Below are 12,616 nucleotides of genomic sequence, written 5' to 3'. Positions count from 1 at the left end.
GAGGGGCGGAGCTTGAGTAAGATTCCGTAACTTGTTGTGGCTCTAGCTTAGGTGTCTGATTATGCTTTCGTTGGCTACCGAAATTCCAGCTCATTGAATATCATATGTAGAGGGTGGTGTTTGGGACAGGAAATTCAAAACTGAAGATGGAGAATGGATAAACACTAAAATATACTGAGATAGCGCTGCAACGGAGCACGCGTCGAGTGCTTTTGGGGGGTTCCCTGGAGAGAAGTGGGGAAGACCAGGCTTTCGAGGCGCTGGTGCTAGTAGTTTTAAGGCTCAAGAGGGCTTTGCAGACACGGGAGTCACAACCACTGGCATCTTCGCGAAGACCTGGCATTTGTACTGCCTGACACTCAAGGAACAGACGTGTTGTTTTTCCCTGGGTATGGGAAAAGGCAGGGATACTCGACGTCTGTGGCTGTTAGAATGCTGTTGTACATAAATTAGTTGGGTTTAAAGAATAAAACTAGCATGAGGACCCCGATGTCTGGGAGGTCGGTTTAGGATAGAGCTCTGAGGACTGGGTTGGCACCGGAGAGGAAGCATTGGTGGCAGTGGAGAGTGATGTTGACTTCTATTACGATTTAAGGGGAGAAAGTGTCCGTAGTGCCCCTAGGGGACATTCCATTCATTATGTTGCTAGACGTTTTGGGGAAGCTAGATCCGTAGCCGTAGCCTCTTTATCAACAGAGAAACGTCCAGTTTCCTGGCAGATGAGCTGTTCTTGCAGGGCCCACTCTATCCATCTCACCTTTAATATAAAGGAAAGGCCAGTCCATTGCAGATGACTGAGAGGGAGTGTTGACTATCCAGTCCCCACAAGGAGCGTCCCCTTTGACAGCTTGGTTTCTTTAGAACGCAGACCTCCTAGACTCCACATTCGGAAGACTTCTCTCCGCTCCTCTTAAGGGGGGCGGGGTAGACACTTAGGAGGAACCCGAGGCCTGGCGTAGGGAAGCCGCGGGCAGAGCGAGACGGCCGCGCCCTCGCGCCGCCCTCCCCTGTGCCCAGATCCCACCCCGGTAGGAGGCCCAACTGGTGACACGCGGCGGGGCGCGCGGTCCCGGCTCCGGGTCTTGGCTATGGCCGCGGGGGCGGCGGGCACGTGGCAGGGCGGGAGACTCCACCTGGCCACGCCGCTGGCCCTTAGATGGCTGGCGCCGTCCCCGGCCGATGCCCGCTGCGGGACCACGGAAGCATCTGCTGCGCTGTCCCGGTCACAGGCGCTAACAGAACTGCTGCTGCCGTCGGGTCGCGACTTCAGTCGCGAGCCCATCTTCCGGCCAGGTCCCTTACTCAACTTCGAGTCGGGTTACCTGCCCCAGAGGGCACAGTCACCCTTCTCCGCGACCCTCAAGCGCCGCCCGGTCCCGCCCTCTACTGGGCAACCAGCGCCCACGTCCAGGCAGGGCCAGTGGGCGGTGCCGTGGCCACACGGACCCCGGGGAGCGGGACTTGGGCAACTCGGAGCCCCGCCCACACCCACTGACTCCGCCCACCATCTTATGCGGTCCCGCCCACCCCACCCGACTCCTCCCCTTCCTGCCGGCTTGCTCCCTGCAGCCCGCCGCCCGCGCCCAGGCCCGGAACGGAGTCCGTGCTCCCCTCGGCCGCCCCGCCCCGCCGCCTCCCACCCCTCCCGCGAGGGCGGCCCGAAAACCCGGAGCGCGGGAGCACTGCTCCGCCGGGCCGGGCGGCAGCACTGGGCATGCTCAGTAGCCAGGGCAGGTTTTTCGGTCGCAAGTAGGAAGCTTTTTGCACTACACCGGAGACCGGGAGCCACGGATCCCGCCGCACAGCCCGCACCGCCGCCGCGCCCGCCCCAGCCCGTCCGGCCCCTGGCGGGCGCAATGAGCCCGCGCCTGAGCCTCAGCCGGCCCGCCGGGCACTGAGCGCGGGCGCCCAGGGCGCGTTGCGCAGCTGCTCCTGCGCACAACCCCGCTGCCGCCGGCCCGCACCGGCCGACCGGAGCGAGAAGCTGGTCCGTGCACTGCGCCCGGCGCCGGCCGCGGAGCAGGAAGCGCAGGCCACGCAGGGACCCAACTGGAACAAAGTGTCTGCCGCCGGGTGCCGCGCCCCGACCCCGCCGCGCCCCTGCGCCGCCCACCATGGCCTCCGAGGAGCTGTACGAGGTACTCCCCTCCCCCCGGCGGCGCCCCCGGCCCCCGGGCCTCCGTGCCCGGTTTGCTGGACGGGAAAGCGTGCGCCAGCCCCCGGAGCGAGCGGCAGCCGGAGGGGCCGACGGGCGGGGGCGCCGGAGTTGCCGGGCCGGGGGGAAGTGGCGCTGACACGAGCGACTTGCTCAGACTCAGCCCAAAGTGCTGCTGGCGAGGGGAGCCCGTGCCTGAGCGCGGCAGGGTCCGTGGGCGGCGCGGGGGTGCTTTTCCTGCCCGTTTGGTCGAGCCTGGTGGACAGGGTGTCGTCGCACGGGGGGCCCGTGCGGCTGTCTCCACTTGGGTACTAGCCAGAGGGATGCAAAATATCGCACCGAAAATGCTGAACGTTGACCACATGCTTTAATTAGGTTAGCATTGTGGCCGGAGCCAGGAAATTGAACTTAAACGCCGATGCGCTGTCGTCGCAGCCTTGCGAGTAGGAAAGGGTTCTAAGAGTCGAGACGATGAGTTATGGGTGATAGGTCTGCCAGCTTTAACTTCAAGTTTGAGAGTTATCGGTCGGGATCTTGGACGTATTCTGAATGTCTCCACATAACTCCTTGACATATTTCAAAGTAGACTTCCTGGGAGTGCAGAAGGGTAGAAGCTGTGCCTCTGGAATACGAGGTTCTCTGATTTCACTTATTTATAAATTCATCTTTTTAAGAGACTTAAAACTTTCCGGATTCTACCCAGACTCACCTTTATGATGCCTTTAGCAACTTGGATGTTTAGGGATTGAAATGTGCATCTGTAACTACAGCCTTATGTGAGCCTTTCAAGGGGTGCCGCCTCCCGAGCTTATTACTACTTTCGGCTGAGACTGAAGCTTTGTTGGCAACAATGAGAGGCTTGTAGCAACTTTTTGATTTGTTTTTGTTGCTTTAAAAAAACCAAATGTTTACAAGTGCTTTGAAGGAAGTAACCTTCTGTAGACCAAAGGGAAGGTTGTTGCATGCCCTTTATTTGTACCTATCATTGAAAATTGCCTCCCCCTTTCAACCATTTTACACATTAGCAGTGCCCTACTGTATTCAAGACACTCTCTTAGGTCACTGGGGGATATGAAGAGGAAACTCCCCTCCCAAGAAGCTTTGCTCCCAGGAATGGAGGTGTCTTGATGGGGGCCAGCACAGGAGAGGCTAGGATGCAGGCAAGATGTCTTACTCACCAAGTGGTGGAAAGTACAGAAAGTACTGAGTGACCAAGGTGGGGGACTTACTTGTCACATTAGATCATTCTTTGGTGGCTTACTCTCGTGTGTTCATTGTTGAGCTTTTTGGGGGATTCTAAGTATTCCCGTTTGGCATTTGGGGAGAAGTACACATTATACATAAGTTGTATCCTTCGTAGGGTCAAGGAGATAACACAAGCATTAGTCAAGTTACTTTCTACTTATCCCATAGCTTCCTGTTTTCTACTCACCATTTTCCTGACAGAAGTCACTTATAAATAAACGACGTTTTAGATCGAGTTTGTGTTCATGCAGGGTGTTTTTGAGTGTCTGTGGTATGGAGGGAGGGTTCATAAGGAGAGGCAGAGGCATGTGATAGGCGGTGCTCTCCAGAAGCTGCTCATGGGGGACAGATAACCACATTGCAAATAAATGGTGCACTGGACACTGGCAGTTTTGAGTCTGGGTTTTTCCTTAGTTTGTTTGAGGGAAAAGGTAATATGGAGATATGCGTGAAGTAATGAAGGCCATTGTAGGTGTACTCTGGTTAGTATAGTTTAGGCTTCTAATGTTTTCTTTTGGTGGAAACATCGTGTCTGAGTTACAATTAAAAAGTTGGTGTTGAAGGGGTAGTGGCACAGCACTTGGGAGGCGCAGTTGTGAGTTCGAGGTCAGCCTGGTCTACAGAGCTAGTTCCAGAACAGCCAAGACTACACACGAAGAAACTCTGTCTGAAAAAAGCCAAAAAAAGGACAACAGAAAAGTCAATGTTGAGGTTACAGGAGGCTGAGGCAGGAGGATCAGGAATTTGGGCCATTCTGGGTTGCATAGTGAGCCTGTGTCCTAAACAAATGGCCAGTGAGAGGGGTTAGCAGGTGAAGGGAGGCTCTTCCCACCAAAGCTCCACTTAGCAGAGTTTGGTCAGCATCCTCCCTCATGGTGAAAGGAGAGAGTTAGCTCCTACAGATGTCACATGGACCCTCCGCACAAACACTGAGCCTGTAAAAAAGAGGGGAAAGAAAGGTGATGTTTGGAAGTTTTGCATAATGGCCAAGAGATCTGGAGTCAAATACGTTGTTACTGAAGTCCAACTGTCAGGTTGAGTAAATTAACCTTGGGAGCTACTTCCTTGCCTGTGGAGCTGGGATCTGTGCTTCACTTAGAGATCTATGAGGCTTATATGAGGAAATACATAAAGCACACCCTACGGCAAGCACATAGAAAGAAGTACTCAGTCCTGTTCCATAACCGATGTTATTTTTGTTTAAAACGATCCAGCGTTTCCTCATGGAGACCTTATTTGTGCAGTGGGAGTGACACCCAACTGTAGATGAACTCTGTGATCTGTCTGGCCGGGCAGAACACCATGTGCTTCAGTGGCTAGGTCAAGGGAAAATCGTTTTGTCATGTTTTTTTCTGGTTGTCCCTAAACTGAAATGCTCTGTGTTTGGCCTGAGGCTCTACACATCCAGAGCACTGAAAAGACTGAGGTACCTGCCTGGATGGGAGGTGGGTTTTCATGAGTGGTACTGGTGGTCCTAGTGTGCCACGCTTTCTCACTTATGTTTGTAACACTTGGCCTGGAACCTGTGTATAGTAGGAGATCCTTCGTGTGACTAGGGGACTATTGGTACTACGTCATGTGAATGAAAAACAAGGGAACAGTCTGCGAAAGGGTAGAACATCAGTCTTCCGGAATCCGAAGAGCGTGTTAGTTGAAGGATAGAATAGACTTAATCCCTGTGTCTCCAGCAGCTAGGGCTGAGTGAACTCATATTTGTGTGTAGGTAGCTCGTGTGTAATCACACTTTGTGGTACACGTGTGGAAGTTAGAGAGCAACTCTGGAGTCTCTTCTCTTCTAACAGTTAAAGATTCCTGATGTAGAACTTGGGCTTGCCTTCTGATGAGCCATCTTGCTGGCCCAAAGCCTGTTTTTAATTAAACATAAAGTATATAGGTTTTGTAAAAGACCCAAACATCAGGGCTGGAGAGCTAGCTCAGCAGTTAAAAGCACTAGCTGCTCTTCGAGAGGACCAGAGTTCAATTCCCAGTACCCCTATGACAGCTCACAACTGTCTGTAATATCAGGTCCGGGGATCTGACACCCTCGCCCTCATACAAAGACATATACAAAGACAAAAACACCAATGCACATAACACAGAAATAAATAATTTTTAGAAAGACCAAACATTTTGTGTTAAGGTTTTAAAAAATTGCATTTTAAAAATTGTTATACAGTTGTATGTTTATCATGGACAACCTCATGTGTTGATGTTTTTGTGTGCGCTGTGCAATCCCCTGAATGTGGCAATCGTTGACATAGTGCCTCGCAGTTATTTCTTGTGATGAAAACAGTACATGTTGAACATTTTCAGTAACACAGTTTCCCCTCATTCCACAGTCACCATTGCTGTACAGTAGACTTGATCCTTGTGTTTCACTGTACCAACATCACCCCAGCCCGTTCTCCCTCAGCTAACCTGTACTCTGATCCGAGCTCTTATGGGACTAGGCTAAGTTCCTGGCCGGCCGGTCAGTCTGCCTGTCCTTGGCTTATTTCAGCATAATGACTTCCATTTCTTTTTACTGGTGGAGTGGATGGCATTCTGCTATGTCTCTCTTTATACTTTCTTTGATGAGCTCAAGTTCACTCCATATGTGGGATGTGAACACTGCTGCAGTAAACACAGGGTGTAGACACCTCTTCAGCATCGTGGCTTTATTTCCTTTGAATGGCCTGGAAGATCCTATTCTCCTTTCTTGAGGCCCCTGAGTAGAGTTTGACCACAGTGCTTGTACTGTACGCATCCCCACCACCATTGTGCAGAGCTCCTTTGTCTCTGCCCCTTTATTATTGGTGATCTTTTGTGTTTTTCATAGTCATTCCAACAGAAGGCACTTGGCTGTAACCTTTAAGAATTGATGATTGTGTGTGAGGATGTGTGTGTGGAGGTCAGAGAACAACTTGGTGGCATTGATCCTCTTGGTTCCAGGAACTGCATCCATGTCACTGTGCTGTGTAACAGTGTATTTATTCACCGAGTCCTTTGGCTGGTCTGGATTGGGGTTTTGCTTTGTATTTTCCTCACTGTTGATGTTGAGTATTTTGGATGTATCTGTTTGCCAGTCATGTGTCTTCTAAGAAGTGTTTACTCAGATCTTTAGCCTGTTGTTGCCATGCTGTTGGATACTTTATGTATTTTCGTTATTAACTTAGAAGATGTAAGTTTCCAAGTGTTTCTTTCTTTCATTCTGTAGTCTGTCTGTCTTGTGATTTTTGTGCAATCCTGGCTTTGCTTTCAGTCTCTCAGTCATTGCCTAGAACAGTGACTTCGTGGCTCCCCATTTTATTTCTTTTAGTAGTTTCATCGTTTAAGTCTTTTATCCTTGTGAATTGGTATTTTGTATATGAGAAAAGGGATTGCCTTCACAGACCCCCCTGCATGTGACCACAAGTTTTTTTCTGCACCATTTGTTAAAGAAACTGTCCTTTGGTCTTGGCTCCTTTGTTGGCAGGGTTAAAAAATCATTTGTCTATAAATGCTTGGGTTTGTTTCTAGGCTTCCCATCATGTTTGGTTGGTCTGTGAGTCTGTTTTGTGCCAGACTGTGCACTTCTGTTTGTAATGTTGTAGTCTATTTTGAAGTCCGTGTGAAGCCTTTAGGTTTGTTGTTCTAGTTCAAAATCACTTTGGCTATTTGGGAATACTTTTCTTTTTACGTATGAGTTTTAGAATTTATCCCGATTTTGTAAGGAAGAATGTCATTGGAAATTTGATGAGAATCCCGTTTATTTTCAAATCACTGTTTGCATTATGGCATTTTAACTGAATTATTGATCCTAATCCATGAACATGGTATATCTTTACATTTATTTGTGTCTTTCATCAATGTTTTGCAACCACCTACTTCTGTGTGTGCATCTGGTGCTAGGATCTATGATAGACAGTCTTGTGCATGATAGACTGGTGCCCCAACAATGAACTACAAACTGCTGATGGAGCTAAGGTTTCATGTTGTTTTACTATAGCTCTTGCAAATGTGATGACAGTTGGTTTTTCAGATACTTAGTTAACTGTAGAAATACTGTTGGCTTTTATATGTTGCCTTTGTATACAAAAGATTTTTGGTGGAATCTTTGGGGTTTTCTGTGTGAAATGGTATTGTATGCAAACACAGACAGCTGCATTTCTTTTTAATCTGGATGTCTTTGTTTCTTCTGCTCTGTCTAGCAAATTTGGTATGTTGAATAGAAGTGATCTGAGAGTAAGTGTCTTGCTCCAGATGTTAGAGGAAGAGTATGTGACTTTTACCTGTTGAATACGATGCTATCCATATTCTTGTCATAGATACCCTTTATTGGGTCACTAGTACCTGACTTATGTGGGTCTTTCTCCCAGAGGAATAATACTTTACCGAGTGCTTTTTCGGCATCTGTTGGAATGGTCATGTAGCTTCCGTTTCTCTATTCTGTTCATGTGATGTATTTGTGGTTCAGCCATCCTTGCATCCTAGCATGAGTCACACTGTATGCTGAGATTGTCTTATGTTCCATTGAATTGGGTGTGCTAGTATTTTGTTGAGTATTGTTGCACCTATTGTTGGTCAGGGAATGAGTTGTAGTGTTCTTTACTTGTGCTTTTGTTTTTGTGTTTGGAAGAACTAAGTTGTGGCAGTATTAGCTTTTATGGGAGACATTTCATTGCTTAGTCTCCTTACTCACCACTGGTTTGTTTAGATTTTCTGTTTCTTTATAGCATTCAGTCTTGATTGCGTATGGGCCTTTAAATTTGTTTTCTCTTAGGTTATCCACTTGATTAGTGTATAGTTCATAAGTCTTATTAGCCGTGTATTTCTGTTTTTTTTTTTTTTAACCTTTTTTTTTTTTTGTTTGTTCAGCTAAAGGTTTGTTAATAGGGATTTTAAAAATCTCTCCATTCCCCCCATCCCCAGTTTCTATTTTATTTGTTTCTGCTCTGATCTTCCATATTGTCCTGTTTAGTTTTTAGTCAGCTTGACACAAGCTAGAAGCTAGATTTTTCTGGGTAGAGGAGCCTCAGTTGGGAAAATGCCTCCATCAGATTGTCTGTAGGAAGTCTGCAGGGCTTTCTCTGCAGTGATTGATGTGGGAGCAGTGCTGCTTCTGGGCTGGTGGTCCTAAGTGGTATAAGAAAGCAAATTGAGCAAGCCATGGGGAGCAAGCCAGTAAGCAGCACTCCTCCATGGCCTCTCTGCTTCAGTTCCTGCCTCCAGGTTCCTGCCCTGACTTCCTTTTACGAGTGACTGGATACTATAAGATGAACTAAATTTCCTCTCTAAGTTCTTTTTTTATTATGTAAACTATTTTAAATTTTTTTTAATTTTTGAAATATTTATCTATTCCCTTTCCTTCCTCTAAACTCTTCCATATACCTGTCCTTACTTTATTTCAAATACATGACCTCTGTTTTAAAAAACTGATGTTACATGCATATATATATATATATATATATATATATATATATATATATATATATATATTCCTAAATACAAAAATTCCAGCCTGCTCAGTCTGTATACTGTTACTTTTATTTTTAGGGCTGACATTGTTATTGGATAATCCTTCCCTAGGATTCTGCCTGGTTTTGTGTCAACTTGACACAAGCTAGAGTCAGAGGAAAAAGCCTCAGTTGAGGAAATGCCTTCATGAGATCCAGCTGTAAGACATTTTCTCTGTAAGTGATCAATGGAGGAGGGCCCAGCCCATTGTGGGTGGTCCTGCATTCTATAAAACAGCAGATTGAGCAAGCCATGGGAAATGAGTCAGTAAGTAGCACCCCCCCATAGCCTCTGCATCAGCTCCTGCCGCCAGGTTCCGTTCCTGTTTGAGTGCCTGTCCTGACTTCTTCCAGTGATAGATTATGATCTAGAAGTGTCAGCTAAATAAACCCTGTCCTCCCCACCTTGCATGTTGGTCATAGTGCTTTTTGTTGAGGCAGTAGAGACATGCAGGAAAGGCTATTTCTCTCCACTTTCCTTAGTTGCTTTGTTTTCTGTGTCGGGCAGGTAGGTGCATCATGAGCTTCCCTGACTTTCTTAGCATGTGCGTTGTCCCTGTTCAGCTCATGTGTAGGAAATCATGTTGATGAGACTTTATGACATTTCTAGAAGACACAGTCCTAGCGTAAATTCCTTGATTCTCGGTCTCTCACAGTACCCTCCACTCCCAACCCATCCCCACCCCATTGCCGAGCCTTAGGTTTAGGACTGGGCTCCATACCTCTGTATTTTGACTGGTTATTGTTTTCTGTATTGTCTCCGGCTGTTGCAAAAAGAAGATTCCTTGATGAAGGGTGAGCACCTCACTTATTTTGTGTATAAGGTCAAATATTTAGAATGTAGTTAGGGATTATGTTGATTGTTTCTGTTCATAGAGAGCAGAGCTAGTATTGTTAGTTGCTTCCCTCCTGTGGAAGTTTGCACGACTCTTGTATTATGAAGGATAGTCCTCAAGGAGAAAGCTGTTAGGTCAGTTTCTGCCCAAGTTCTGGGCCCTCCAAGTTGCTTTTGTTAATGGTCTTTATCAGAGCAATAGAAAGCAAACTAGACACGTATCTTCTTAATATTAATTTTATATGTTTTGCTTTACAGTTACCATTGTGTTTACAATAAGCATACCGTAGTTATATGAGATTATTCTTAGCTATTAACAACATACATCTTAGTATAGTATTTTATTAATTTTTAAAAGATATGTTTATTTATTATATATAAGTACACTGTAGCTGTCCTCAGACACACCAGAAGAAGACATCAGATCACATTACAGATGTTTGTGAGCCACCATGTGGTTGCTGGGAATTTAACTCAGGACCTCTGAAAGAGCAGTCAGTGCTCTTAACCACTGAGCCATCTCTCCAGCCCTATTTTATTAATTTTTAAAGAATTTCATACAATGTCTTGTACACATTCACTTCCCCCATTCCTCCCCCGACTCCCAACTTTTTTACCCATTCCTCTACTGTTTTATTTCAATCCCCCCCCCAAAATGAATATATATACACTTTCATGGTATAAGGCCACCCACTGGAGCATACATAGTTGGCCCATCAGGAGCAACACCCTTAAAGAAAACTAGACTATCCCTTGTGCTGAAATCATCAGCTGTTCATAACTCTTCAACTGTGCATGGGGCCTGGTGAACCTCTGGGTACTCTAAGCCAGAAGATTGATTGGCATGTTCTTGTGCAGGTCTTGAGTTGAGTGCATCTGTCTTGTTATGACCAGAGGACATGGGTTCACTCTGGTTCTAAACCTTTTCATCATTTCTTTTTACTCTCTATTTGGCCATGTTCTGGCCCCTGAGCCCTGGGGATGGGGGTTGGGGTGGTAGCAGTGATTTAGAAGAAAGCCAGTTCATTGGTTCTTTTTCTCTTTCTTATAAAGCGGGTTGGGTTTTTTTTTTTTTTTTTGCAGCATTTATAAGATAGGATTCCACCATCTACTTTTTCATCATTCTTGAGGAGCTCGTCTGTATCTATTGGGACCAAGCTTTGTCATAGGAAACCAGTCTCCTGATTGCCTTAGAGATCCTTTTTTAACTTTGGTGTTCTGTAGTTTTGCTACATTGTATGTTGTATAACACTTTTATTGCAAATATCTTGGTATATCTTACACTGCTTTTGGGAGTTTGTGTCTTATCTATTATTGTCTTACTCTGTTTCCAAATATTGTTTCTTCTTACCCATACCCATTCCTCTCCTTCCTTTGTTGAAAGTCTTGCTCTCTTTAGACTGGCAACCTTTTGCCTTTAACCCTACGCAGTGCTGGTGTGCACCGACACACTCCGTCTACTGTCCTGCGATTCTATTTCTGTTGAGTCTTAGTGTCTCATGATTGATTAGCCTCTCATTTCCATCTCCTTGATTGTGTTTAATTTTTAAACTTCCCTGGTTGTTGTTGTTTGTTTTCTTTTTGTGTGATAACCTTGTATCTCCTTAACCCCAGATTCTAGTTCATTTGACCCGAGTTTACTTTGGTAATCCAAGTTCAGTGGGTCACATACCTGAATGTGGAGTGTGCTGAAAAAAATTGGGAATGGTACAGGGCTTTTGAATGCAAGAATAAAAAACAATTGCATATAAACATAGGGTGTTGCTAGGTGCATACCTGTGTTGCTGTGGGTGACCTCGCTGGAGCTACAGTCTGTTCTGAATATATAACAGTTGCACATTGCAGTGAATGCTCTTACCACACAATGCTAGCTAGCTCTTGCTGCCTGACACACTGTGGCTCAGATATGAGACCTGTATGTCATGGATTATTGCAGTGACATCCAGTGTTTGTATTATGCATACAGATTTTCTGATCTTTAAGAAGCATAATGGCTTAATTATGGAAAAGAAAGACTTAATAGTTTTCTCATTCTTTGGCATATAAATATCAAATTAGTATGTCCTTGGAGTGTATATGTTAGAATATTTGATTTTAAAATTTTAAATTGTTAACTTGAGTTTCATAAAAATATTAAATTTTGCTAGGGATTAGGACAGAGCTTCCAACACTTTCTGAAATAGCTCGACATTCTTCTCTCAGCTTGTACAATGTTTGTAGGTGAAGTTAAACAATCAGTGATCACTTAACTCTGACAGACATTGAGGATGCTTTGTCCTGCAGCATCAAATATTCAACCAAAGTGTCATTCTTTATGTAGTAAAACAGTGCAAAAATTTGCTCTTATCTTTTATAAATGGTAAAATTATATGTTGATCAAGTAACTGTTTTAAATTAGGATTTACTGATTTTCCTATCCATTTTCCGTATCTGTGTACCCAGAGTTAAGAGTTTCTTGGGATGAACGGGTTGTGAGTGGGATAGTTCTAAGAAGCTGTGTGCTTACTTAATTCACCCATTTAATATTTTGACAGTGTTTGCTGCTATTAAATATTCTGAACAAGTGTTGTCTTCCTTCACCTCACCATTTCTTCTGTCTCTGGTGTTGCAGTAAGTTTTACTCCTTGCTGTGACAAATGCCTGGTGGTGGTATCTTACCGAAGGCCTTCTTTTGGCACATAGTCTAGTAAGGGATTCATTTTATCATGGTGTAGTGGCAGCCGGCTCACTCACAAGAGTGAGGCAGCTGTCACCTCGTGTCTACAGACGTAGCGAGGCATGGGCACTGGTGGCCAGTTGGGTTTCTCCCTTTTGTTCACCCAAAAGCCCAGCACAAGGAATAGTGTACCAACCTGCAGGTCCTTTCTCTTCAACTAACCCAATCTAGAAACTCCCGGGCAGATGGGC

At 45.7% G+C, this 12,616-nt stretch overlaps 1 protein-coding gene across 2 annotated transcripts in view; it reads left to right on the top strand.

Annotated features, from left to right (window-relative positions):
- Nucleotides 1-1,792: 1,792 nt before the first annotated feature.
- The window catches only part of CDYL (chromodomain Y like), a 128,895-nt gene continuing 118,071 nt past the window's right edge, over nucleotides 1,793-12,616 (top strand). Inside the window, exon 1 of one of the 2 annotated variants that reach the window (XM_080924651.1) lies at nucleotides 1,793-2,138. Coding sequence is in view for 1 of the 2 variants with exons in the window: in XM_080924650.1 (XP_080780776.1) it covers nucleotides 2,115-2,138 (24 nt within the window). In the remaining variant the exon portion in view is untranslated. The remainder of the gene's footprint in view (nucleotides 2,139-12,616) is intronic. The other variant, XM_080924650.1, reaches the window with a different exon arrangement.

Source organism: Micromys minutus (genome assembly GCF_963924665.1).
Source record: "Micromys minutus genome assembly, chromosome: 1".
NCBI classification, from domain to species: Eukaryota; Metazoa; Chordata; class Mammalia; order Rodentia; family Muridae; genus Micromys; species Micromys minutus.
The sequence above is the reverse complement of the archived record's forward strand: the minus strand, read 5'-3'. Positions and strand labels throughout refer to the sequence as shown.